The following is a 26,114-nucleotide window of genomic DNA, read 5'->3' on the forward strand; positions in this document are numbered from 1 at the left end:
TCGTGGGACTTTACAGCAGTGGAAGGGGAGATTTTTCAAAAATCAGCGTTTGTTCCAATGAGGCTCATGCTTTGCAAGAAAGTACACAGTGTTTTCATTAGGAAGGGGCTTCTAATGAACTTGGTCTTCTGCCATGTGGGAAGAGACATCCAGGAAATTGTGGGGAAATGTATCTGGTTTTTCAGGTATTACCAGCAGGATGGACTTTTCTAGAAGGATGTGACAGAGCTCCCAGAAAAGGAGAGAGGAAGGAGGAACTGGGCTCAGAAGCCTGGAAATGGAGCAGCCCAGCAGGAAGTGCTCATGCCTCCCTGTACCCTCCCTCACCAGGAATCACTGTCAACTATTTTGTCCCTGCCGAAGATTTTACTTCTGGGACGAGGGCGCCAGACTGGCCTGAACTAGCCTGGTGAGAGGGGCAGGCATCTTGATGGACATTTCCTGGCACTGAACCTAAAGGGAGGGTTGTTCTCCCAGTGGATACGACACAGACCCAACAATAGCATCCCGTGGAAATGACATTCAGGCCGGGGGCTGGTTCTTAGCTTTTTTGTGTGCCATAGACATCTTCTTAGAATAATGCTATTTGTTTATTTATTTATTTATTTATTTTTAAACTTTTTTCTTTCTTTTTTTTTCATTTTTTTCATTTTTTTAAACTTACACCCAAGTTTGTTAGCATATAGTGCAACAATGATTTCAAGAGTAGATTCCTTAGTGCCCCTTACCCATTAGCCCATCCCTCCTCCCACACCCCCTCCAGTAACTCTCTGTTTGTTCTCCATATTTATGAGTCTCTTATGTTTTTGTCCCCTCCCTGTTTTTATATTATTTTTGTTTCCCTTCCCTTATGTTCATCTGTTTTCTCTTAAAGTCCTCATATGAGTGAAGTCATATGACACTTGTCTTTCTCTGACTAATTTCGCTTAGCATAATACCCTCCAGTTCCATCCACGTAGTTGCAAATGGCAAGATTTCATTCTTTTTGACTGCCGAGTAATACTCCATTGTGTGTGTGTGTGTGTGTGTGTGTGTATACCACATCTTCTTTATCCATTCATCCCTCGATGGACATTTGGGCTCTTTCCATACTTTGGCTATTGTCGATAGTGGTGCTGTAAACATGGGGGTGCACGTGTCCCTTTGAGACCGCAGACCTGTATCCCTTGGATAAACACCCAGTAGGGCAATTGCTGGGTCATAGGGTAGTTCTATTTTTAATTTTTTGAGGAACTTCCATACTTTTTTCCAGAGTGGCTGCACCAGCTTGCATTCCCATCTTTCTTTACCAAAAAAAAAAAAAAAAAAAAAAAAAAAAATGTTTATTTTTGAGAGAGAAAGTGGGGTGGGGGGGGGGGAGGAGCAGAGAGAGAGAGGAGAGGGTACAAAGGATCCGAAGGGGGCTCTGCACTGACAGAGAGCCTGATCCTGAGCTTGAACTCACTAACAGTGAGATCATGACCTGAGGCGAAATCACATGCTCAACTGACTGAGCCACCAGGCACCCCAGAATAATGTTTTTAAATGCATAAAACATAGAGGATTGGAAAGGAAACCAAAGATAATGAAATATTACAATAGGTAATTAACGGCGGGTGGGTGGCTCGGTCGGTTGAGCATCCAACTCATGATTTCAGCTCAGGTCATGATCCCAGGGTGGTGGGATTGAGCCCTGTGACAGGCTCTGCACTGAGCGTGGAGCCTGCTTGGGATTCTCTCTCCCTCTCTCTCTTTGTCTTTCGCTGCCCCCCCCCTTCCCCCCGCCCCAGCCTGCTCTTTCTCAACAATAAATAAATAAATAGGTAGGTAGGTAGATAATATGTACTTCTTTATTATCTCATTTAAATGACAGGATCTAGCAGGGGCCTTGGGACACTGTTATTTTGATGTACAGATGAGTGTAAACAATAGTTTGAAAAATCTGCAACTCTTGGGAACAAAGTCTCAGGTATTGCTACTACTGCTGTGGCTGGCCCCTAACCTCACATGGGAAGGAGAAGCTAATTTCAGGAGGAGACTAGCAGAAATCATCCAAGTATTTCCCCCACTCAGGGACTCCCTGACTTAAGCAGAGGTCCTCTCCTGGTATTTTGCAAAAACGTTAACAGTATAAGATTAAGTGGAAACAACAACAGATTATATAAAATAGTGGATTTTCAGTTGATTTTTTTTTTTTTTTGGCCAAAAGAAAAACAGAACAAACATTTGTGTGTATACGAAATGCACCCAGAACAGTATGTGAAAAATATTTCATAAAGAAAAGGGGAAATGTGTGGAAAAATCAAGGCTCAAGGCTGCCTTCCCAAGCCTTGGCTTGGGCTTCTCGCTGCCTCTCTGGGGGCAACAGGGGGTGGGGGGGCCCATCAGGCCAGGAGTGTGTTTCCTTGGGTATCTCCCCACCCTACCCCTGAAAAACGCCCAATCGGTTTGCCCAATCAGTTCATGGTGTCCTGGCACGTGCACCGGCTGGAAGGTGGAGACCGACTTTCAGCGAGGCCTGAATTTTGTCCCTAATCAGCTCTGTGAGCTCAGGTTGACCTCGTATCTCTCTTGATCTCAAATCCGCGCAGCCGGGGCTCAGGCTCCCACCCTCAGGCTCCTGTTATTCACGTGGGTCTTATTCCGCCAGGTACTTTACAGTCTCCACCACGGACGAAGGAGCATCGAAAGCAGAGCTGTCGCGGCCCCAGGAGCAAGAGGAGGTGGACACGGCGGCCAGAGACCTCAAAGGCTGGAAGGCTCCCCAGCCCGGAGGGAGCCGCAGGCACTTGGCCGGGGGCTGGTGACCGATGGGCAGATTCGGGTTCCACGATAAGGGAGCACTTTTACCCATCAGGATGGCCCAGGATGACGACGGAGAGCGCGGGGCTGGGGAAGGAAGCACCTTGCTTTCAGTTGAGAAGCCCTGTCATTCCGGCGAATCAATCGACTGTAAACTGGGATTTCCGCAAAGGATGCCCCGCGCTCTCCCCTCTCCTACACCTGCGTGAGGGTACCCGCGGGTGGTGCATTTTAGAAACGTGTCCCTCCTCCTGGGAGGTGTAGGCGAGCAACGTCACAGGGACGGGTGGGAGGGAGCAGTTACTTCCGAGGGTCGGGGCGTTCCCAGTTTTCAGTGTGTGGTGGAAACAGGAGACAACATTTCAGGTGGTCCCGATGCTACCTTTCTAAGGAGGCGAAGAATTAACCAAAAATTGTTAGCACACCCGCTGCGACCGCGGCAGGACTCGAACCTGCAATCTTCTGATCCGAAGTCAGACGCCTTATCCATTAGGCCACGCGGCCGCCCGACGCCTGGTGCTCTTTGGACAATCTAAAAAGTAATACTACCGCCCTCCAGCTTGCTTGGGACCAACCCATTTGTTTCTTGGGCAGGGGAGGTTGGACTTTGGTTCCCAGAGTTCCGCAGGGAGAGCCCACCCGGAAGTCTCCGTCTCCCCCCTGCGGGCGGACCGGTCCACTTGCGGCCCTCCTATTGGTCGCGCCGGGAGTCTCCCGCCTGCCTCTCGGGTAGCCGCGGGACGGAGCGGGGCGCAGACGGGAAGTTGCGGCTGCCAGCGAGGCGGACCGGTCGGATGGAGGCCACACGCCACCCCGAGGCTGCGTAGGCCGCGCGGAGGGAGACGCCGCTCGGTCGGCCTGGGGTCGGGAGCCGCGGCCCGGGAAGCACCGGACGGACAGAGGTTTCCGGCGGGTTCGGCCCGGGGGAGGCCGGGTCGCTGAGCGGCGGCGCAGCCCCTCCCTCTCCAGGCAGGGAGCGAGGCCCCGAGCTGGGCGGAGGCTCGTCCCAGGGCGCACCGCGGCGCCGCCGCTGGGCACGGGCACGGCCGGCCGGCCGGGCGCGCGGGGGCCGCCGCCCCCTGCGGGGCGCCCTCGGCCGGCTGGGCCACGGCCCGGGCGTGGGTGGGGGCTCCGGGGGACGGCTGCCCGCCCTGAGGGTTCGAATCCGGGGCCTGGCACCTGGCAGCGCTAGGCCCTCGGGCCGCGGCAGTCGCGGTAATGGCAGCCACCGTTTGCCGACGGCCGCGCCTCGCGACTTGTTCGCCCTGTGTCACCCAAACAGCGGTCCCGTGTGACAGGTAGAATCCTCAACCCCATTTTACAGAGTAGGAGATTGGGGCCTTAGGGAGCTTGCCCAAGGTCACGCATCTCCTAACGGCCAGAGCCGGGATTCAAACCCGCCGCGTCCTCCTCTAGGACCGTCACTCGTAGCCACTGCCTTCACCTCCCCCAAGTTCACTGATGAACCCGCTGGAAGCTCAGTTTCCTCAGGAGGGGTATTGATGATTCCCGTGGTTGTCTGGGGCCTCACTGAGAAACTGTCCCTAAAAGCTCCTGGCACGCTGCCCCGGACGCAGGAAGTGCCCAGGGAGCGACGGCTCGTCACCTAACACGAAATGCCTGGGGTCCAAAATAACACTTTGTGTCGTCTGTCTCCTTCAGGATTTGTGGGTGGAAGGCAGGCATGGTCAGACCCATTTCACTGACTGGAACGCAGAGACAGGACGTGTCTCTCTCCACGTCTTTCGGCCAGTAAAAGCAGCCAAGCTGGAGCCCAAAGCCCGGTGTCCTGACTCCCAGCGGGGGGCCCCCTGCACCAACCATGAGCCGCCTGCTCTGGAAGAAGGTGGCCGGCGCCACCACCGTCGGGCCAGGGCCAGTTCCAGCTCCCGGGCGCTGGGGCTCCGGCTCCGGCCCCGCCCCCGTCCCCAGCGACGGGCCGCCGCCGCCGCCGCGGCCGCAGCAAGTGCCATCCTCGGAGGGCGGGCAGCAGCGGCACAACCCGTTGCACATCCAGATGCTCTCGAGAGGGCTTCACGAGCAAATCTTCGGGCGCGGCGCGGAGAAGCCCGGCGAGGCCGCGGTGCGCCGCAGCGTCGAGCACCTGCAGAGGCACGGGCTCTGGGGGCAGCCGGCCACGCCCTTGCCGGACGTGGAGCTGCGCCTGCCGCCCCTCTACGGGGGCAGCCTGGACCAGCACTTCCGCCTCCTGGCCCAGAAGCAGAGCCTGCCCTACCTGGAGGCGGCCAACTCGTTATTGCGGGCCCGGCTGCCCCCCCGGCCCCCGAGCTGGGCCTGGGCGGAGGGCTGGACCCGGTACGGCCCCGCGGGGGAGGCCGTACCCGTGGCCATCCCCGAGGAGCGGGCCCTGGTGTTCGACGTGGAGGTCTGCTTGGCAGAGGGAACCTGCCCCACGCTGGCGGTGGCCATATCCCCCTCGGCCTGGTAAGTAGGGGCTGGGCTCGGGTGGGGACTTCAGCTCACGTGGGGGGCCCAGCTTAATAGTTGGGCTCAGTGAACGTTTATTGAACTCCCACTGTGTGCCAGGCGGGTGCTCTTCTAGGGACTGCGGATTCCTTGGTGATCTCAGAGAGGCTTGACCCTAGCTTTCACAGAGCTTCCATTTTGGCGGGAAGATACAGGCAGGAAACAGCCTCCCAGGCAGATGTCAGGTGGTGATAGGGGCCATGTGGAGAATTTCAGTAGACCGTTGTACTTGGGACTGACGGGGAGAGCACTTGTGGTTACCATGATTTGGTGCCTTCCCCCCCCCCCCAATAGCTTCCTGAGAAGTTAGTCCAAAATGTTTAAACAGCATTTCTGTCTGCGGACGCTATTGGTTATTGTGGGCAGGAGAACTCTCCCTTTTGTGGGACTGTCCCAGGAGGTATAAGACATTTGGAGTCCCCAGCCGCTCTCTTAAATACCAGAGCGAGTATCCTGGCAAGTCACAAATGTACTCCACCCCGAGGCAGCAACCCCCCGCCCCCCACCATCCCCAGTTGAGAAACATTGCTTCCTTCCCCCAGCCTCCCAAGCAGGCATTTTGGTCCCCAAAAGGTATATCCAAATCTCTCTTCTTTTGAAATAACTTTCTAAGTGCTACCCACGTTTCTTTTTCAAACAATGATGGCAGTCCTGTTTCTCCCCTTTTTTATTCTTCATTCCAGGATTAAAATACTATTTACAACCTTAAAGCTTTCAGGCATGGCCAGCAAAAAAGTTAGCAGTTTCTTTATTCCTATTGGAAGCTACATCTTTGTAAAGAAAGCTGCGAAATGTTAAATATGCAGTTGAAAATGGTGAAAACATGGCTAAATAGATAAGGTAGGCATTAATGGCTGCAAAGAGCGAAACTAGATTCCGCATTGATTTAGTTCCAGTGAAGATGAGCCTCTCAGTGCTTACTATGTAACTCGGTCAAGATAGAGGGAATGCGCCCATCGTTTCAGAAGGTCAAGCAGGCGATGGTGGCAGAAGGAGAATTAGGAAACCAGTGGCAAGAAAGACTTGTCTTTTGATCTCTTGGTCCTTTTTGGCCATTTTACCTGAAGTCCCCTTTTCTCTTCCTCCTCCTTCCTCTCCCTGCCCTTCCCGTCCACCTCTCATCTTCATCCCGTTGCTGCCAGAGGTGCCAGGGGCACTGCTGAGGCCTGGGCGCATCTGGGGACCTGCCTCCTGGGAGCCTGGCTATGGTGGGGAGCAGGGTTACCAGGTGGGGGCCCTCATAGCAGTCCACTTCGAACTTGGGCATGTCCCCGCCCCATAGCTGTGTAACACCAAGTTCCAGAACAGCCGGAAACTTTGGGGGGGGGGGGTGGGATCGGTGGGTGGCTTAGACATCCCATAGGGCAGCTTCCCAGGGTCACCAGTAAGGACCGTGGTCATCAGCCGAGAGGGGCATCACACGGGTGTCAGCATTTCTCTGAGATTCATAGGAGAAGCGTAGAGTATTAATGGCATTGATCTGACTCATCTTAAATTTTCCAAAGTTGTTTGCATTTTGGCTTTCTTTCTTTCTTTCTTTTTTTAATCATAAATTTATAGTAAGACCGCTCTCGTGCACAGCCACAGACCCAGATCTTGGCACCAGCATGACTTTTTATTGCTACTAGAGTTCCTGTCCTCACCATAGCCTCGAATATTTGACATCTTCTAGCCTTTTCTTCAGGGGTGTTTTCAAGGGCTTTGAAAGCGGGGAGGAGGTTTCAGCCTGCGCCCCAGCATATCAGCAGCAGTTGGAGTGTGAGTTAGATTTCAGCAGGTTGAAAACTAGGAATCTGTTTCTGCCAGTAGCCCCCTCCTCTTAAGAAACAGTTTCATGTTTGTTGAAACTGTTGAGGCAGATGGCCCCCGCCCCCCGCCCCAACCCCTGCAGAGGGTTGTAGGAAGCTCCTTTGCACCTGTGCTGGCCACACGCGGCCTGGTCACCACTTTGATGCTGACTGGCTCTGATCTGTTGGCATGATCTGTCGTTCACAGCAGGCTTTTCTTCAGTGGCCATTTCCGCATGCTTAGCCCCGCGGATCTTGAGTGCACTCCAGCCTTCCCCCACCCCCTTCGCCCCCCCTGTCCCGAATTGGGGTCCTCAGTCCCTCCCGGCCCCGCCCCTGCACACGAGCACACGGTCCTTCCATTGCACAGCGCCGCCCACAAGATGTGGGATTCGGTCTGTCCTTCAGAATCTGTCCAGCCATTAGGTGATTCATCCTGTACATGTGCAGCATTTGCTTTTGGTTTTTTGTTTGTTTTCTTTTTTTGCCACTTGCAACTAAAAAAACATTTTTCCACTTTGGATTCTGTTGTAATTGTCTCTCTCCTTCGCTAGCATTTTGAACACCTGCTGTCTTGTGCTTAAAGACCTGAGGGGTTGACAGCGTTCATAAACAGCACAGACTTTGTGAACACTGGACCTAGCAAGCGCCTTGATGGCCCGGGCTGGATGCCTGTGTTGGACACCCAGTACTGTGGCACTTAGTTCCGTTTTTATCCGTGGAAGTGAAAAGTAAAGGTTTTATAACCTCCCTCCCACACACCCACCTGACCTCCAGCTCTGTGAGGGTCAGGAGCACCCCTTGGTCTTCCTGGTGTCCCAGCCGCTAGTGCAGGACCTGGCGTGTGGCGGTAGGTGCGCGGTGGGTGTTGTGGGGCGGGAGTTGAATGGCTCTGTGCCGAACCCGTCTGCCTCTCACCTCCCTCAGGTATTCCTGGTGCAGCCGGCGGCTGGTGGAAGAGCGTTACTCTTGGACCAGCCAGCTGTCGCCGGCTGACCTCATTCCTCTGGAGGTCCCAGCCAGCGCCGGCGGCCCCACCCAGCGGGACTGGCAGGAGCAGTTGGTGGTGGGGCACAATGTTTGCTTTGATCGCGCCCATATCAGGGAGCAGTACCTGATCCAGGTAAGGTTCCTGGGGCCAGCTGGAGGTTCTGGCGTGGGGTGGCCCCAGACCTCTGATCTCAGTGGCTAGGGAAGACGTCGCTCTTCTTGTAGCAGCTCAGGGCCTCCTGTTGACCAGCCTTGCCCCTGGTCCTTGTGCCCAGGACTCGCCTGGTACGGGACCTGAGTCGTCACAGAGTACTAACATCTCTTGTCTCTGTGTGGCGTTTTAGAGCTTCGTGTGGGTCTTTGGCCACACAGCCTGGGCTCACATCCTGCCTCAGCCAGGGACCAGCAGTGTGAGCGCCTTAACATCCTCAGTTTCCTTATCTGTGAAAAGAGCGATTAGATAGAGGCTCCTTAGAGCCTCGGTTTCGTTATCTGTCAAAAAAGGAAGCTGGCAGAAGCTGCCTTGTAGCATCCCCGGGGAGGTTTGAACAGTGCGCACGTCAGACACTCAGAACCATGCCCGGTGGGTGCTTGTGGCATCCTGAATTTTATGAGAGGTGTCCTTTCATCGCCTCCTCACAACCACCCCAGGAGAAAGGGCAGGCGAGGGCAGCCTTGGCGTATAGCCGAGGCTCACACAGTCTTGTGAGTAGCAGGGCTGGGCCAGGGACTGAGCCTGGGAGCTCGGAAGGCCTCGTTTTGGACACTCTGTTCCCAAGGCGGCCCTCAGAGCTGTTGCTGGAGGCCGGGGAGGACTTGAGTGTTGGGACTGAGCCAGGCCCGCACCTGCAGGGGTGGCTCGGATTTGGGAGGGCAGGCCCGTCACAGTCGGAGGGAGAAGCACGAGCACGCGTGAGCTGGTCTTCAGCGTTGGAAGGCCGTGTGACCGGAGGAGGCCGGGGTGGGGCTGGTGGGTTGACGGCACCGAAGCAGGGCTGGAGTGGCCCCAGCCGCAGCCCCTCTCCTCCTCAGGGTTCCTGCATGCGCTTTCTGGACACCATGAGCATGCACATGGCCATCTCGGGGCTCAGCGGCTTCCAGCGCAGTCTGTGGATGGCAGCCAAACAGGGCAAGCGCAAGGCCCGGCACCCCACGCAGCGAGGCCAGAAGTCCCAAAACAAAGCCAGCGGCCCAGTGGTGAGAGCTCGCTGCCGGAGGCCAGAGCGGGGCACTTGGGACCGTCTCAGCATCCTGCCTGCCTGCCTGCCTGTCCTGAGGCCAGGCTGATGTGCTGTATCCCTTGCTCCGGGCCCCTTAGATCTCAGCCTGGGACTGGCTGGACATCAGCAGTGTCAATAACCTGGCAGACGTGCACAGCCTCTACGTGGGGGGGCCTCCCTTAGAGAAGGAGCCTCGAGAGCTGTTTGTCAAGGGTAGGATGAAGGACGTCCGTGAGAACTTCCAGGTACGGCGCTGGAGCGGGGCTCTGGGGAGGTGGGTGTGGCAGACCCTAGCCGACCCGACCCCGGGGAGTATAGCTGCCACACCTGACCCTGAGACCTGGCCATGGTAGTGGGATGGCTGCCCACCCAGCGCCTTCCTGTCGCCTGTGCCAGGACCTGATGCAGTACTGTGCCCAGGACGTGTGGGCCACCTACGAGGTTTTCCAGCAGCAGCTACCACTCTTCTTGGAGAGGTGAGGGGGGGCCCCGGTGAGAACCCTGGGGGTCAGCAGGTTCCCGGTAGCTGGGTCCTCCGTCTTCAGGTGGTGCTGGGTCTTTGTCAGGCCGTGGACCTTGGCCTTTCCGGGTTGTGAGAATGGAGCTACTCAGTGTACTGGTGGCCACCTGGGTCCTGGGCTCTGGGTTTCTACAGAGGCCTGGAGGGGAGGGCCGAGGGCTGTGCCCGGGTTTCACGTGCCTGGTCCTGGGTAATGCAGCGCCCTCTCCGTACCCAGATCCTGAGCCGGCCATCTGAATCCTTCACATTCATCATGGTCATGTTTGCTAGCGAGTCACTCTTACGGTGTGGCCAGTCACGAGTGTCACCTAGCCTGGCTCAAATCTTGACTGTCCTAACTCGTTTGCCCTTGGGCAAGTCACTAGGTTTCTCTGAGCCTCAGTGTGTCCGTCTGTGAAGCGCACACAGATAGTACCGGACTCCCCCAGTTGTGAGCACAGCGCCTGGCACTTAGCTGTTATTCAGGGGGTGGCAGCCATTTTCACGTTTGGTTCTGTAATTCCCGTGTTATCCCCGAGGATGGGGTTACCCCTAGATCTATCCAGCTTATGGATCTAGGAACTGAGGCTCAGAGAGGTGAAGCGACTTGCCCACTGTCTCACGGCTATGACATAGTCAAGCTGGAGTCGAGAGCCTGGTCTCGCTTAAGAGCTGTGCCACGTGGGTGGCTGGGCTGCGGCTTTCCGGACTGGCTCAGGTATTGGGGCCCAAGCCCGCTTTGTTGTGGTCATTGATGACCACCCTGGCCTTTGCCCCGCAGGTGTCCCCACCCAGTGACCCTGGCCGGCATGCTGGAGATGGGTGTCTCCTACCTGCCTGTCAACCAGAACTGGGAGCGGTACCTGGCCGAGGCACAGAGCACCTACGAGGAGCTCCAGCGGGAGATGAAGAAGTCACTGATGGACCTGGCCGACGACGCCTGCCAGCTGCTCTCAGGAGAGAGGTAGCCAGGCCTTGGGAGGGCAGGATCTAGGGGGGCGTGGGCCGGCCAGAGGCCTGCCTTAGCTTGGCCATCCCCTGCCCTGGTGGCCTGGCTCTGCAGGTACAAAGAAGACCCTTGGCTCTGGGACCTGGAGTGGGGCCTGCAGGAGTTTAAACAGAAGAAGGTGAAGCAGGTGAAGAGGAAGGAGCCAGTTGCAGCCAGCCAGTTGCCCACCGAGGGGGCTGGGGCTCCTGGGGATCCCAAGGACCAGGAAGGTGGGGAAGCACCGGCGGGAGGTGGGGGCAGAGGTGGTCCCTGGGGAGGTCCTGGGCCCCAGGGGGCCCTCGGAAGGGGCAGCTTCAGCCTTCCGGGGAGGAGTCGGCCGGGCAGGTCTTCTTGAGAGGCTCTTCCCCCCCGGGCCTGATCGTCCTGCCCACCCCGTGCAGACCCCGGCCCCCCTAGTGAGGAGGAGGAGGCTCAGCGAGATGTCACGGCCCGCGCCTGCTTGGAGCATCTGAAGGGGACCGCAGAGATCCTGCCCAAGCGCCCCCAGCACCTTCCTGGACACCCTGGGTGAGTCCTGTCCCCTCCCGTTAGGCCTCCGCTGTTCCGGGCCCCAGCACAGAGGTGGTGTGCGTGTGGGCCCTTCCTGCCTGGCTGCCGTCCGTTCTGCTGTCTTCCAGTCCTCCTGGCGTCTGCTCCCTCTGACCCCCGGCTCCCTGGTCTCACTCAGTACGAGTACACTGAACACCTGCCGTGTGCCGGGCCCACGGCAGCCACTGCACAGATAGGAATACGGCTCCTTTCCAGGAGCTCCTTCTAGGAGGAGCCAGGTGTGACGACCGGCCAGTGCAGCCGGTCTTCATAACCACGATGAGGAGGAGGAGTGAGCAGGATTGAGGCAGTACCTAATTCTCTCTGGGGAAATCAAGGCTTCCTTGAGGAGGTGATTTTTTATCTGAGCCTCATCGACTGGCAGAGATGAGAAAATGGGCGGCCAGGGCGAACAGCGGGGTACTGACTCGGCACCTGCGTGACCCGGGGTGTGTCGTCTTGGGCGGGGTGCCTCACCGCCTTGTGCTGGCTGAACTGTGCGTGAGAGGCGGAGCTTGGGAGGCCCTGGCGGGTCTCTAGAGCAGCGGTGGGGACGGATGTGCTGTCTCCTCTGGCCTGTCACCCTGTACGAAATGGAGCTTGGGAGGGAGCCCAGTCCTGGGCCCTGCTTGTGGGCCTGACATAGGATCTTTCTTTTCAGATATTTGAATTATTCTAGGGGACTTCATGGGGCCCTGGCTCATCTGGTGACTATAGACTGAAGTCATCAGAAAGCCCAGGGGGCTTTAGAGGATGGGTGGGTCAGGTCACGGGAGAAGGAACCCGGGTTGCAGTCCCACGCTGTCCTCCCCCCACCACTGTGACACTGCTCTCTTCTGGCGGGACGTAGGTGGTACCGGAAGCTCTGCCCCCGGTTAGATGACCCTGCATGGACCCCGGGCCCTAGCCTCCTCAGCCTGCAGATGCGGGTCACTCCCAAACTCATGGCGATGACCTGGGATGGCTTTCCTCTGCACTTCTCGGAGCGGCATGGCTGGGGGTACCTGGTGCCCGGGCGGCGGGACAACTTGGCTAAGGCACCGGCGGAAGCTGCCCTGGCATCAGCTGGGGTGGCCTGCCCCTACAGGTGAGGCTTAGGCTCAGGGCAGGAAGGGGCGGAGCCTAAGGACCTTTTCCCCCTGCTGAACGACGCAAGCCCAGCTCGGGCTAGTGGGAAGAGCTGGGGTCTGAGAGTCTGGGTTCTTTTTTCCGTGGCTGCCCTTTCCACCCGGGCCTTGGCGCCCTCTGGAGGTTTAACGCCCTGCCCTTGGGTCTTGCCGGACCCCAGCTGCCTTCACAGGAACGTCAGAGCAGGGGCCATCAGAAGCAGCAGGGCAGACGGGCTTGAGTGTAAGGTACTGAGCGCTAGCGATGTTCTGTGTTCGTAAACCTTTTGTTGCGGTGCTCCCCTCACGTGAGACACCGTGGTTCTCCCCATCTTAGAGTTGGCAGAATAAAGGCTGACTTTATTAGGAAAGCCGGCTGACTTGTCTAAGGCCCTAAACCCTGAGCTTTTGACAGGTGTTGGGGACAAGCCATGGCACTTGACGTGGCCCAGGTTGAGAGTCCTGGCTCTGCAGGCCAGCCTGAGTCATCCGTGGGGTCTTCGGGACAAAAGGGGCTGGGATCCAGCAGGGGCGGCCGGGCTTGACCTCCCTCTGCTCCAGGGGAGCAGAGCTTTTCCAGGGGAGGCGGTGGCCGTGTGCTCGCGAGGAGCTTAGATCTGGGTCAGACCAGCCCTGGCACCCTAGCCTGCCACCGGTGGGCCGTGTCCCTTGTGATTTGCCACTCCCGAAGAACCAGGGAAAGCGCCGTCCGGCTCTGCCTCAGGGCTGGTTCTGAGGACTGACAGGGAGTTGTGGAAGGCCCCCGGCGAGCTGCCCGGCCCCGAGCGGGCCCCAGTAATCAGAGGCTGCTGCTGCTGTTCTCTGCCCAGAGCCATCGAGTCCCTGTACAGGAAGCACTGTCTTGAACAGGGGAAGCAGCAGCCGGAGCCCCAGGAGGCAGGCCTGGCGGAGGAGTTCCTGCTCGCCGACGACAGCGCCGTGTGGCAGACGGTGAGGGCGGCCCCGAACCTGGGCTCTGGAGTCCCTGCTCCCTCCCAGCGACCCACAGCCTTGTTGGGGGCGGTGTGGGGGAGGTGGGGGACGACACTGGGGGCACTGGGTCACTCACCCCAGGCTGGCTTGGGCTGTGTGAATGTCTTGGGGAGGGGCCGGTGGAGCTGGGCCAGCCTGGCCCCCTGCTTCACTTCTGGGCACCTGGGCCCATCCAGGTGGAAGAGCTGGGCTGCCTGGAGGCGGAGGCGGAGGCCAGGGAGGAGCGCTGTGGAGCAGCAGTCCCCGATCAGCCCCCGGCTCCGGTGAGCGGGGCTTCTGCTCTGGGCTTCTCTGGGTGGGTGCTGGGTGGCCGGGCCCTGCTCTTGTGCCCAAGTCGCTCTCCCCTGCCAGAGAGTTCCCGAGGTCTCCGGGGGGTTGGGGAGAAGCTGCCTTGCCCTTGGGTTGCCCAGCGTTTGTCGGAGGCCTAGGAGGAAGCCCGATCCTTGGGGCCATCCTGCCATCTCCCAGCTTCCTGTTCGCCTCTTCAGGCCCTTTTCCCACGCCCTACCCCGTGGCCCTCGCTGAATGCAGGTGCTGGAGCAGGGCCTCATCTAGGTGTGTGGCCCCCACAGACTGCTGCTGGTGGCCCCAGAGCCAGCCAGCCGGCCTATCACCATGGCAACGGACCTTACAATGACGTGGATGTTCCCGGCTGCTGGTTCTTCAAGCTGCCTCACAAGGTGTGTGTCCGGTTCACGGCTGTGCTGCCCTCGCTGTGCTGGGGGCCCACGGGCCCCCAGGGTGACTCGGGCCCGGAACCGCCCTCTGCAGGAACGACACGCCTGATGGGGCAGAGCGTGATCCCAGACGGCTCACCGTCTCTCAGTGTGTTTTCCGAGGGGCGTGGCGGTGGGACGGAATGACATAGGGCCTGTTGGGTGTCCGCCACCACATCTGTTGCATGATGGCTTCTGTTGACTGATGGTTTGTTGCCCGGGTCAACTGTGGTCCGGAAGCAGATGATCTTCTTTCTGACGTGTCATCAGAAGGTCACTAGCAGCCTAACACTGGTCCCAGTGCCTGTGTCACTCCCCTCCCTTCATCTCACGTCAGTACAAGGAGGGTGAATGCAGTACGTGAGATGTCTTGAGAGGGGGAAGCCACGTTCACTTCACGTTTATTACAGGTCATTGCTCCGTTCTGTTCTATTAGGTATTGTTAATCTCCCTGCGTGTAGTTAAGTTTTATCGTAGATACATAAGGAAAAAAGCATGTATGGGTCAGCATTGTCTGTGGTTTCAGGCATCTGGGGATCTTGGAACGCACCTCTCCCCCCGCCCCCCACACACAGACAAGGGGGGATGGCTGTGTCGTGAAGGGAGCGGGTGTGTTGCAATCAGGGGTTTGCCCCAGGCTGCTCTGCACGAGGTTCTGGGCTCAGTGTTGGGCGGAGCTGAGGTGCACAGGGCATTGATGGGCTCTCTGGCCAGGGGTCTGCCACCAGCTTCCAGCCCCTGCTCCCTTTGCCCTTTCCAGGATGGCAGCAGCTTCAATGTGGGCAGTCCCTTTGCCAAGGACTTCTTGCCCAAGATGGAGGACGGCACGCTACAGGCCGGCCCAGGAGGCGCCAGTGGGCCCCGTGCCTTGGAAATCAACAAAATGATTTCTTTCTGGAGGAATGCCCATAAACGAATCAGGTGGGCCACTGTCGGAGGGCAGAGACATGTTGTCTATACTCCTGGCCACGCCGCGGCAGCCCTGGCCCCTTTCCCCCCACCTTGCACCCCTGACCCAAGGCCCGGCTACTGGTTCTGGTCCCGTGGGAACGCAGGCAAGTCTCTTGCCTCCCTAGCTTCAGTTTCCGTGCTTACGTTGAAAGAGTGGTGCCGTAGGGCCTTGATGGTGTAGCTGCTGGAGCCCTGGGTGTGGCTGAGGACCGTGGAGGGTTGGTGGCCTGAGAGCTGCATCCGGGACTGGGAGCTGGGTCCTGAGGCTGAGAATGGCAGTGGACTCACCCTCAAGGCTGGCTCGGCAAGGGGGGTGGGGGGTGGGGGGGCTCCAGCAGCATGCTGCTGCGACAAGGGCACTTCCCTGGCTGCTGAGGTCCGTCCCAGGCGTGGCCGAGGCACTCGTGGCAGGACTGACGTAGTGGCCTGGCCAGGTCTCAGGTGGCTTACGCTCCTGAGTGGTAGGTTCTTGGGCCCGTCCTGAATGCAGTCTGTGTGAAGAGGGGGAGGCTGGGCAAGGAGGGGGCACAGTAGCCTCCAAAGCTGAGCCTGGGGGTGGATTCTCCTCACGGACGTCCTAAGCCTCAGTCCATCTGTCCCCACAGCTCCCAGATGGTGGTGTGGCTGCCCAGGTCAGCTCTGCCCCGTGCCGTGACCAGGTATGGCCTGCCGGGTGGTTGTGGGGATCGCAGAACTGAGTGGGGACGGGCCCGAGGACCCTGGCAAACTGCCGAGACTCGTGTCCTCCCCCACCCTGCCAGGCACCCCCGCTATGATGAGGAAGGCCGCTACGGGGCCATCTTGCCTCAGGTGGTGACCGCCGGCACCATCACCCGCCGGGCTGTGGAGCCCACGTGGCTCACTGCCAGCAACGCCCGGGTACGTGCCCTCTGCGCCTTTGGACGTTGCGCTTCCTCTCCTGTGTCTCTAGAAACTGGGGTGTGGAGGGCCTTCGGTGAGGAGCAGGAGAAGGAACCGAAGATCTGGGGCAGGCGGGACTCAAGTTCAAATCTAGCTCCACGGCTCGTCTGTTCCTTCAGCAGACGTGATCTGGGTACCGCCTCGTAGCCAGATGTTGACGTGTGCGTGATCTGTACGGCCGCGGTGGTGTTTAGGTGGGGCCAGGGTCAGGTCAGGCGTGGAGGGTGGGCGTCTTTACCTGTCGCCCTCACTGCTGCCAGCTGGCCCTCCCCGGCACTGTGGAGTTTGGGGCAGTTGTGTGGCGTTTTCTAAAACTGCCCCCTCGGGAGAGGCCCAGCATCCTCCCTCAAGTCTGGCTCCGGGGAGCGGGTGGGAGGTGTCTCACCAGGGTAGCTGGTGAGGGTCTGACCTCGCTGTTGTGCAGCCTGACCGAGTAGGCAGCGAGTTGAAGGCCATGGTACAGGCCCCACCCGGCTACGTCCTCGTGGGTGCCGACGTGGACTCGCAGGAGCTGTGGATCGCGGCTGTGCTTGGAGACGCCCACTTCGCGGGCATGCACGGTGAGCCGGAAGCGGGGCCGGGCCGTTCGCTGGCAAAAGGTCTCCGAGCCGCCCTCCTCACGCCCGCCTCTACCCGCTCTGCCCCTCCCCGCAGGCTGCACGGCCTTCGGCTGGATGACACTGCAGGGCAGGAAGAGCAGGGGCACCGACCTACACAGTAAGACCGCCTCGACGGTGGGCATCAGCCGTGAGCACGCCAAGATCTTCAACTATGGCCGCATCTACGGGGCGGGACAGCCCTTCGCCGAGCGCCTGCTCATGCAGTTCAACCACCGGCTCACACGTCAGGAGGCAGCCGAGAAGGCCCAGCAGATGTACGCCGTCACCAAGGGCCTTCGCAGGTGAGGGTCCCTCCCCCGTCTGTTACCCCCGGGGCCTCAGGCCTGCCCTGCTCCCCTTTACTGCTCTCCTCCCGTTTCCCATCACCTGAGCCTTCTCTTGGCCCCTTGCCGTTCAGACCTCTGACCTTGCCCCAGGACGGTTTGTCCTTAGGTTGTGCCATTTGCTGCTTTAATAACCTTACACAGTCTTCCTCATAGAGCGAAGGCTGTCCTTTTGTTGCGTTGCCACCGAGTGGCGGCACGTCGACAGCCGTGGTCATGCAGAACACCCAGGGGGAACCGGGCAGGCCCTGGGTGGGACAGCAGGAGTTGACAGGAAGGAGCCGTGCAACACCGGACTCCCTTGACTGTGCGACAGGAGGAAGCCTCCCCAGGCTCCAGCTCGTTCCCTCTGGCGGCGCCTTTTGTGTGCTCAGGGTTGTAGTGGGCTCCTAGGAGGGTTCCCGAAGCAAGTGTTGGAGGAGAGGTGCACCACGGCCAGCTTCCGTAGGTACGCTCTGCAGCGACCGTGTCCAAGTAGCCGGCCACCTCGTGAGACCGAAGGGTAGGCAGGTGATGGTGTGGCGGTGACTATACACGTGCAGACGGGGGGGCGGGGTACCATGCAGAGTAGGGGGGGTGTGCGGCTTGCACGGGGGGCGCGAGAGCAGTGAGAGGTCGGGCTGTCAGAGAATCTGAAGGCGTCACACAAGAGTCTGGGTCGTGAGCGCGGGAGGGGAGCCTTGGTGCTGCTTTGAGGTGGTGAGTGACAAGGCTCCGGAGCCATGAGGGGACAGGCCTGGTGTTGTCACAGGCTGCGAAGCCAGGAGTCGGGTGACGGGAATGGAGGTCATCAACCGGCCTGGATGTGGTCATTTTCTCTGGATGCCCTTTTCCCTTCAAGGAGCTTCCCATTTGCTACTGCCCCTCCGGCCAGGCTGCTGGCCTTTGCTGCCTCCGGAACTAAAACATGGCAGCTGTTGGTCATTCGGTGGTTCCTGACCGCGTCTGCGGCATCTGCCTTCGTGGCGGAATCTGTCCCTTACTGGGCTACCGTGGCACAGCCCACAATAGCCCGGGCTCCTGTCTGGGCTTCACCTTTGCCCGGCGACTCCCTTGCTGGCTCTCGGCTGGTTTCTCCCTGAAGCAGAGCCCGTGGGGATCTGGGGACACTCCTGGCCCCGGGCTTGGCACACAGGAGGCGATCCCACAGGAACGGTAATGATGACGCTGCCCCTAGGTACCGGCTTTCGGATGAGGGGGAGTGGCTGGTGAGGGAGTTGGACCTCCCCGTGGACAGGACTGAAGATGGCTGGGTTTCCCTGCAGGATCTGCGCAAGATCCAGAGAGAAGCTTCAAGAAAGTGAGCGCCCTCTGTGTACCAAGGACGGCGGGGAGGGGTCCGGGCTGGCCCCAGGAGAGCTGCGATGCCTCGTTTTCAGTTCTGAGAGGCTGAAAGGCAAAGCTTCCCCTTTCCCCCCCTGGTCCCCAGGTCACACTGGAAGAAGTGGGAGGTGGTCGCCGAACGAGCGTGGATGGGGGGCACAGAGTCAGAAATGTTCAACAAGCTGGAGAGCATCGCCACGTCTGACACCCCATGTACCCCCGTGCTGGGCTGCCGTATCAGCCGAGCCCTGGAGCCCTCGGCCGTCCAGGGGGAGGTAATCTCACTGTCCTTGGAGCCCGAGCAGAGGGGTCACGGGAGGGCAGGGCTCCTCCCCAGAGCGAGCTGGCGTGCGGCACCACCCCTCTGACCCATGCCCTCCTTCCCCCAGTTTATGACCAGTCGTGTGAACTGGGTGGTGCAGAGCTCTGCTGTGGACTATTTGCACCTCATGCTCGTGGCCATGAAGTGGCTTTTTGAAGAATTTGCCATCGATGGGCGCTTCTGCATCAGCATCCACGACGAGGTCCGCTACCTGGTGCGAGAAGAGGACCGCTACCGCGCCGCCCTGGCCCTGCAGATCACCAACCTCCTGACCAGGTACGCGGGGCCCGGGGCCTCTCTGGCCGGCCACGTGCTCCTGTGCGGGGCTGTGGACCAGGCTCGGGCATGCTCTGTGCGTTTTCACTGCCCCAGAAGTGCTGGTTTCAGGTTTTATGTCTAGTTGAAAAAGACGGTCTTGAAAAGACCGGTCTCAACTTTTAAGAAAGATTTCTTGGGTTTGAAAAGTATGTACCCAGACCAGATCAGGGAGGTAGTGAGAGAGGTCTGGGAGGTGTTCTGAAGAGTGGCTGTCCTCTTGTCCTCCCCTAGGCACACACCTTGGTTTTGCAGATCAAACGCCAGATAGCTTTTCTCCGTTCGGACGAGAGGGTTTTCTTTCATCCGTAAATGTTTCCTTAAGTGCCAAAAGTTTGTTATTTGGACTACCAACAGAAAACGTTGTTAAATGTGACTTAGAAAGTATTTTTATAGTAAGATTCCTAGTTTACGTGGCTTAAATGGTAACTATAGTTCCATGTTAGTCTGCCACTCAGAACCAGTTTGGGACCCAGATCTGTCCTAATGGGCAAATAAGAAGTACTCTGCACATTAACACGGTCTCCGCTGCCCTCTTACAGCGAAGGGTCCTCATAGGTTTTGAATATCGTTTGGCCCAGTAAGTCAAATTTTGTACGTCAATAAAGCGGACCAAACCGTGGGGGGAGAAAAGATGTGTTTGGGTCCCTGATTTCATTTTGGTGTCGGCGGGAGGGGTCCGGCTGCTGGGTGGAGGGCTGTGCTGGACACGCCTGAGAGGAGGTGGGGTCTTTTTCAGGTGCATGTTTGCCCATAAGCTGGGCCTGGATGACCTGCCCCAGTCAGTCGCCTTTTTCAGTACAGTCGATATTGACCAGTGCCTCAGGAAGGAAGTGACCATGGATTGTAAAACCCCTTCCAACCCAACTGGGATGGAAAGGAGATACGGGATTCCCCAGGGTGAGCTCCATGCATTTGTTTGTTGTGCGTAGAACACAAGGTGGACTCGAAAGCCGTCTCGGGCAGCGGGAAGCTCAAGGCTGCCGGCGGCTCCTCCAGTTAATCATGTGCCGCGGGCCCGAGGTGAACATGCTGTTCAAATCGCAGAGGAACGGGTTTCTAGAGAGCTGTTCACGTACACAAAGAAACCAGACCTCAAGATATTCGCTATGTACTATTATTCTCTCTCCAACCACACCAAAAATGCGTTTTAAGATTTATTGTATAAACTCAAAGTGCATTCTCAAGAAAAAAAAAAAAAACTGTGCTTTGAATAATCTGAACAAGTTAAAGCAACAACTTCTTTAGTACAGAACAGACACTCCCACTCCTCCGGCCTCCCCGCTCCCTTCTGGGCGCAGAGGTACAGTTCTCGAGGAAGCATCCTAACCAGCTTACACTCTCTTTCAGGTGAAGCGCTGGATATTTACCAGATAATTGAACTCACCAAAGGCTCCTTGGAGAAATGAAGCCCGCCTGGACCGTAGCTCTGCCCGGAGGCCCTGTATTTGCTCCCGTGGAGCTTCGTCAGGGCGGTGCGGGCTCCCACACTCAGGCTTTCAGCTGTGCTTTTTGCAAAAGGGTTTCCCTCGGGCCAGCCCTTCGTCAGTAGCAGGACCTGCCAGGCACGACGGCCTCTACCTGAAGGTGCAGTTGAGTTCAATGGGTTCGGAACCAAGACGCTAACACTGGTGCAGGCTGTGGGACAACGGGGCACTGTTGCTTGCTGGGTACAAAGAAAGCAGAAGCCCCAAAGTTCACATTAACTCAGGCATTTCATTTATTTTTTCCTTCTCTTCTTGGCGGGTTCTTTGTTCTGTCCCTCGTGCTCTGACGCAGTGCCCTAGAAGGGGAGAGAAGTCATGCTCTAATGTGATAAGCCTGCTCAGAGGCAGTGGAAATAAAAACAAAAATCCTTTATCTTCTCGCCAAAGCCTGTGGTGGTGGTGCTTTCTCCACAGACAGAACAACCTCCTAGGAGTGGGAGGGGGAAGAGCGGGGAGGCCTCTAAAGTAGCGGAGCAGGCCCGTGCTAATGCCTTTCCTGCGGACGGACACGGGCGAGGACAGAGGCGCCTCGGTGCTGGGTGGCCCTGCGCCGGCTCAGTAAAAGGGCAGGAGACAGGGCCAGGTGTGTTACAGCCTGGGATGTGACCGCCCGAAGAACGTAGGTTCAAAATTTTTGAGAAGCGACAGATCAGGGTGGCTTATGTCAGTTTCCACGTCAGACGGACCTGAGCCAATGAAACTTGTAGGAGCTCACGGGGCTTGGGGGCGCTACCGCAACTGGAAGAGCTAACGGGCCAGAGGAGGCTGAGACGTGGGGGTGGGTGGGCTGCAGGAAGCTTTACCTGAACTCCTCACGGCGAGGCCCTCACGACGAGGGCCCAGGGAGAGGAAGTAGTCATTTTCCAATGGTTCAAAAGGTCACAGGAGACCCCATGGTGAGAACGTGTGTCACCACCCCCTTTCTGGAAAGGTCTACCCCAAAATGTGCACAAAACTGGGTAACTTCATATGGTGCCAAACTCCTAGCCCTTCTCTTGACAGCCCTTAAGTTTCGGCTTCGCCTGACCCCCTCCGCCCCCTCTCTCTGGCCCCCTCCCCTCAGCCATGCTGCTCCCAGCCAGTAGGAAGGGTGGCCGGGCTTGCTGCGCTCCAGTCAGGAGCAGGCACTGACCTCGTCGTCGTCATCGTCGTCGTCCTCCTCCTCCTCCCGAAGAACCATATCCAGGATGTTTCCTTTGATCTTAAAGTCTCGTGAGGTGCTGAGCTTCATGTGCTGCATCAGGTTCACCTGCAACAGGTTTTCCTACCTATATGACAGGTCCCGCCAGGGCCACCCGGAGGTGCTGCTGCTGTGCCTCCAACGAACCCTTCGGTGCCGACTTGGAGCGAGCATGCGCCCACCTGACCTGCTTTTCGATCAGTCCCTAATGTGAGGTTTGCATTCAGGCCATCAGATCACAGAGCAAAGGGCTGTGGTTTCCCCACGCTGTGCCGCTTGTGTGTGCCAGGCCCCCTGGCAGGGTAAATGGAAACACTAGAAGATAATGGAGGATGTTTACCTTGGACTTCTTGGAAAGGTGGATGAGGAATTTTTCATACTGTTCGATGGCAAAGATGAGGTTAGGGATTGGCTTGGTTTCCCGAAGAACTCGGGCCTACAGGGCAAAGAAGACGAGACCTAAATTTCAGATTCAAGGGCTTTCAGACTTGTCCTCTGAAACAGTCCGCAGAGCTGCTCTTGGCTTTGCAGGAGAAAGCTAGATCTGCCCTCCAGTCAAATGCAGGATTCCTCATATTCCAGTAATCTAAGATTTCTGCCAGTTCAATCTCCTCGAAGGACCTGGACGCGGATGAAGACAGCAGCAAATCTCTCCATTTACAATTCCTCAGTACCTGTTTTACAGACCGGCTGGAAGAAGGACCGTTTGTAGAAATCTGGTTGCTTCCCTGACTTAACACAGTGAGCCCACCAGTGCCTTTCTAGTTTTCACCATTGGGATCAGATTTCTCCCAGTCTGATTTGTAATCTGTGGGTCCTCCCAAATGTACACACATCGATGTGTTCTGTACTTTTTTTTTTTTATAAAGCCCACAATGGAGGACATTGTTTTTTCTTTTTTATCACATTATCTTGGAGATAGCTCTACGTCTGAACATTTCTATATGTGAACATTTAGATTTGTATTTTCTCATGCCTAAGTCGTATCCTACGGTATAAATAGACCATAAGCCTTTTAGCCAGTCCACTTAGTGCATATCTTCCATCTTGTAAGAGTGTTTCTAGTATCTCGCTTTTGCAAATGACACTACTACGACTGTCCTGGACACAGGCCTTTACAGTTTCTACATCCTAAGAGTGGAACTGCTGTAAAGCACAGTGTGGAGATCTCCTGAAATACAGCACTTACTGCCAAACGGCCCCTGAGAGGCCACTACTGTGCACCTGTTCCAGCAGTGTCCGGGAGAACCCTCCTCCTGTCCCCTCACTGACACTGGCACGTCCTTGAGGGGGCATCTTCCACACACATCAGCCCTTCCTAAAATAATTCCTTTCCAATGGGAATCCAAAGCCATTTCCATTTTTAAAGAAAGAGCTTGAGATTTTCTGGCACTTTCTGAATAAAGTATGCAGTTTTTGGTGGAGGAAAAAGATGTTCCACCTGAATACAAATCCTGTGAGCTGAGAAGCACACGTGCACCCACACATTGAGGTGGCAGCATTAATGAGCTCTAGTTCACACCTCTCACAACCTCCCCATTTTTGTCGCACGGTTCAGTGTTTTTTATACTGAGAGTTGTGCAGTTACCACAATAGATCTTAAGCCATTTTCACACACACCCCAGAAAAATCCCATGCCTGTTTCACAGCAGCCACTCCCCCACCCCAGACAACCACTAATCTGCTTTCTGTCTTCTCAGACCTGCCTATTCTGGGCCTGTCACATAAATGGAAGCCTCCAGCATGTGCGGTCTGTGACTGGCTTCTTTCTCAAGGCTCACGAGTGCTGCTGCATCAGCCGGCAGTGTGGGCTGCTTACCATGGCTGTGGCAACAGCAGCGGTTTTCCCCTTTTTCTTCTCTCCTGTGTATTTTAGGCTCTGACTCCTCTTGTTCTGAAGAAACAGAAACAAATTCTCTCATTCCTGAAGATTCTTCACGGGAGCTAGCAGGCCAGTGGTCATTTTCGAAGAAGGTGAGGATAGCAGAATATGGGGACTCTATAGGGGACCATGTCCGGGTGGAGATAACTGACAGCAGATGCTGGAAGAGGGGGAACATTCTGTGATGCTTTACGATCCTCAGATTTTTTTTTTTTTTTTTTTTAATCGCTGGGAGGTTTACAATCTCCCTCTTAGAACTAGCACATGAAAGTGAGGGCAGGAATGACTGTTCTTGTACCAGACCCACCAAGGGACTGGAGAGGTACAAAGGATGGTTGAAAACAGGGACTGTCACGATGGCAGCAGGAATAGGGATTTCCCAACTCGGCAGTTGGCTCAAAGGGTTTCCCATGAAGGAGAGGAAGCTGGAGAGGTTGCTCCCAGGGCCTCCAGCCTTCCCACTTCGAGGCAGACACCAGACATGTCCGTGTGCCACGTGGTTACGTGCCTGAGAAGGGTTCAGAGGTCATACGAACACTTTCCTGTGTTGTAAATAATCGCAAAAGGAACCAAAAAGTACAAGATGAGGCAGAAGACGGTCAAGACCTACGTCACGTGTGAGGCACACAAAACATGGGAACCTTTCCCTGAAGGGGCGTTGTGTGCCTTCCAAGAAGAAACACACAGGCCTCATGGGACAAGTAAGAGGTTTAAAAACGCAAAGCTGAAAATGGGGAGAATTGTACCACTAGAACCATGTGTGAGAGGCTGGAGTCTTAGTCCCATGGCATGTTCTGGAAATTAAGAAATGATAGGGATTCCAGAGGAGCTGGTATAAAGGTCTATTTTTAGTCCTGGAAGGCAGGGTAGAGAGTGAAGCCCTTTTAAGAAAGTGGCAGGGAAACAGCCATAGATCGAACCCATGTGACCAAGTGGGAAGCAAGGGGTCTTTCTAGAGGTGGTACCCAAGATGGGATCCTGTCCACTGCCCATTCCTGCTGATTTAGGAAGGACTGAAATCACAGCCAGAAGAGGCACCATTTAAAGGTACATGTTCTGAGCAGCATGCTTAAGGGTTTTGAATTACTGGTTTGCACTGCTTTCTTCTCATTGAGATCCAAGGCTGTGGGGAAAAGAGATGAGGATGTAAGAGAATAAACAGCTCTCTGAAAGACGTGGCAAATGCAATGCTGCTTTTTAGATAAGAGGTGGAATTAATGGAGCCATACACTTTTTGCCCAGGGTTGCTCATTAAATACATCTCACAGAGAAAAATGTCTGCCTGTGGATCAGCTGACTTGTCAGGCTTTAAGTCAAATACAGATGGGGAAGGGGGAAAACACCCTGAGAACACATAAATTGGTTTTTGTGTGGGTGGGGGAAATGGGTCAGAAACATATGCAAAACCCTCCAATACTTTACATGACAACAAATATCAGGTGTGATTCTGGAGGAGGGATTGGCAAACTACAGCCCATAGGCCAAGACCAGACCACAGCTTGTTTCTGAAAATGAAGTCTCATTAGAACATAACCAACTGAGCCACCCAGGTGCCCCGAATGTGGGTAAGTGACCGGCTCCCGATTTTGGCTCAGGTTATAATCTCCTGGTTTGTGGGATCGAGCCCTGTGTGAGACTTCGCACTGAGCATGGAGCCTGCTTGGGATTCTATCTCTCCCTCCCTCCCTCCCTCTCTGGCACCTATGTGAACAGTTTTGAGCAAGCATGCAGGCGAGGTCCCAGGAGAGGGCCAGAAGAAACAGCTTGGTGAGAGCAGGTCATAAGCTGTGGCCAGACAGAAGACCTGACCCATAGCACGAGCCTGGCACAAAGGCAAGGGGACAGAGAACCTCAGCTATCGGCACACTATTCAGAACTTTTCTGGCCAAATGCAGATGACAGACTGCTCGGTCACTGATTCACAAGGGGAGGGGAGGAAGCACCCCCGATACCCATAACGAAGCAGTTACCGATGCAAGATGTGCCTGTGCACGATGCAGAGGGAGAGAACAAGTAGGGCTTCACTATGAAAGCAGTCACAGTCCATTGCTTGAACTGACCCGTTAGTGAACATCTGCTGGACTCCTTGAAGATCAAGAACTGCCCTGCAATACTTTGAACTTTAGTGACTAAGTGGCCCCCGAAGACACTGGGTCTTCAGGGCCCCTTTGGGACATTTGGCAATTTCTAGAGACATTTTTGGTTGTCACAACTGGGAGGCTGCTACTGGCATCTGGAAGGTGGAGGCCAGGGATGCTGCTCAATATCCCAGAATGCATGCAAGAGGCCCCACATCAAGGAATTATCCGGCTCAAGAGAGGCCAATGATGCAGAGCCGGCCAATCCCTGGTGTAAGCCAACAGTTAACAGTGACTCAAGTATTACAAGAACCTGATGGTATCTGCTGCCAAATGACATTTAAAATGTCTCCAAATCTTGAAAGAGCCCATCACTTTAATTTAGAGAAGAAAGAAAGGGGTCTGAGCAAATGACAGGAACAGCCCATACGCCCTCTGCCTCCTTGAAAGGGCTGCTGTTCCCAAATACACTGCACTGATCTCAGCCCTTTATGTGCTCACTCACACACTAAAGGACGGCTGATGGCATAGATTTAGAATCACCTAGAAATGAACCAAGTCACAGCCCAAGCATGCATATTCCTTCCCTGCTCCAA

The 26,114-nt window shown here is 56.4% G+C and overlaps 2 protein-coding genes and 1 non-coding gene across 12 annotated transcripts in view; 1 reads left to right on the forward strand and 2 right to left on the reverse strand.

The window, feature by feature from the left end:
* Positions 1 to 3,212: 3,212 nt before the first annotated feature.
* On the reverse strand, positions 3,213 to 3,285 carry TRNAR-UCG. Its single transcript has one exon. It is a non-coding gene; the product is annotated as a tRNA-Arg (tRNA).
* Positions 3,286 to 3,514: 229 nt separating this feature from the next.
* Positions 3,515 to 20,330, forward strand: POLG (DNA polymerase gamma, catalytic subunit). Of its 3 annotated transcripts, XM_042941028.1 has the most exons (24): positions 3,516 to 3,683; positions 4,444 to 5,226; positions 7,983 to 8,178; positions 9,078 to 9,242; positions 9,364 to 9,510; positions 9,662 to 9,741; positions 10,546 to 10,728; positions 10,828 to 10,982; positions 11,154 to 11,280; positions 12,152 to 12,388; positions 12,590 to 12,656; positions 13,278 to 13,358; positions 13,577 to 13,663; positions 13,973 to 14,080; positions 14,877 to 15,037; positions 15,673 to 15,726; positions 15,829 to 15,946; positions 16,413 to 16,548; positions 16,643 to 16,889; positions 18,109 to 18,231; positions 18,361 to 18,529; positions 18,644 to 18,852; positions 19,631 to 19,791; positions 20,242 to 20,330. In XM_042941028.1, exons 2-24 carry the CDS (start codon positions 4,604 to 4,606, stop codon positions 20,298 to 20,300), a joined length of 3,693 nt encoding a protein of 1,230 aa, XP_042796962.1. In that variant the 5' UTR covers positions 3,516 to 3,683; positions 4,444 to 4,603; the 3' UTR covers positions 20,301 to 20,330. The 3 variants fall into 3 exon arrangements, with proteins under 3 accessions (XP_042796964.1, XP_042796962.1, XP_042796963.1); XM_042941030.1 differs by lacking the exon at positions 19,631 to 19,791 and having other exon boundaries at positions 3,515 to 3,683; positions 20,242 to 20,327; XM_042941029.1 differs by lacking the exon at positions 12,590 to 12,656 and having other exon boundaries at positions 3,517 to 3,683; positions 13,238 to 13,358.
* Positions 20,036 to 26,114, reverse strand: part of FANCI (FA complementation group I) — a 101,870-nt gene continuing 95,791 nt past the window's right edge. For 7 of the 8 annotated variants that reach the window (XM_042941024.1, XM_042941023.1, XM_042941020.1 and 4 more), the window contains 4 exons: positions 23,378 to 23,452; positions 21,899 to 21,994; positions 21,511 to 21,627; positions 20,036 to 20,674 (listed from right to left, as the gene is read on the reverse strand). In XM_042941024.1, coding sequence (XP_042796958.1) covers positions 20,612 to 20,674; positions 21,511 to 21,627; positions 21,899 to 21,994; positions 23,378 to 23,452 — 351 coding nt within the window. In that variant the 3' untranslated portion in view covers positions 20,036 to 20,611. Of the gene's footprint in view, positions 20,679 to 21,510; positions 21,628 to 21,898; positions 21,995 to 23,377; positions 23,453 to 26,114 lie in introns of all 8 variants that reach the window. The other variant, XM_042941022.1, reaches the window with a different exon arrangement.

Source organism: Panthera leo, chromosome B3 (assembly GCF_018350215.1).
Source record: "Panthera leo isolate Ple1 chromosome B3, P.leo_Ple1_pat1.1, whole genome shotgun sequence".
NCBI lineage: Eukaryota > Metazoa > Chordata > Mammalia > Carnivora > Felidae > Panthera > Panthera leo.

Excerpts from the sequence above, each read along its gene's own strand:
- POLG (XM_042941028.1), top strand. The coding sequence starts at position 4,604 with ATGAGCCGCCTGCTCTGGAAGAAGGTGGCCGGCGCCACCACCGTCGGG. Across the intron at positions 15,038-15,672 it reads AATGCCCATAAACGAATCAG|CTCCCAGATGGTGGTGTGGC; the intron begins GTGGGCCACTGT and ends CTGTCCCCACAG. Across the intron at positions 16,549-16,642 it reads CCACTTCGCGGGCATGCACG|GCTGCACGGCCTTCGGCTGG; the intron begins GTGAGCCGGAAG and ends CCCTCCCCGCAG.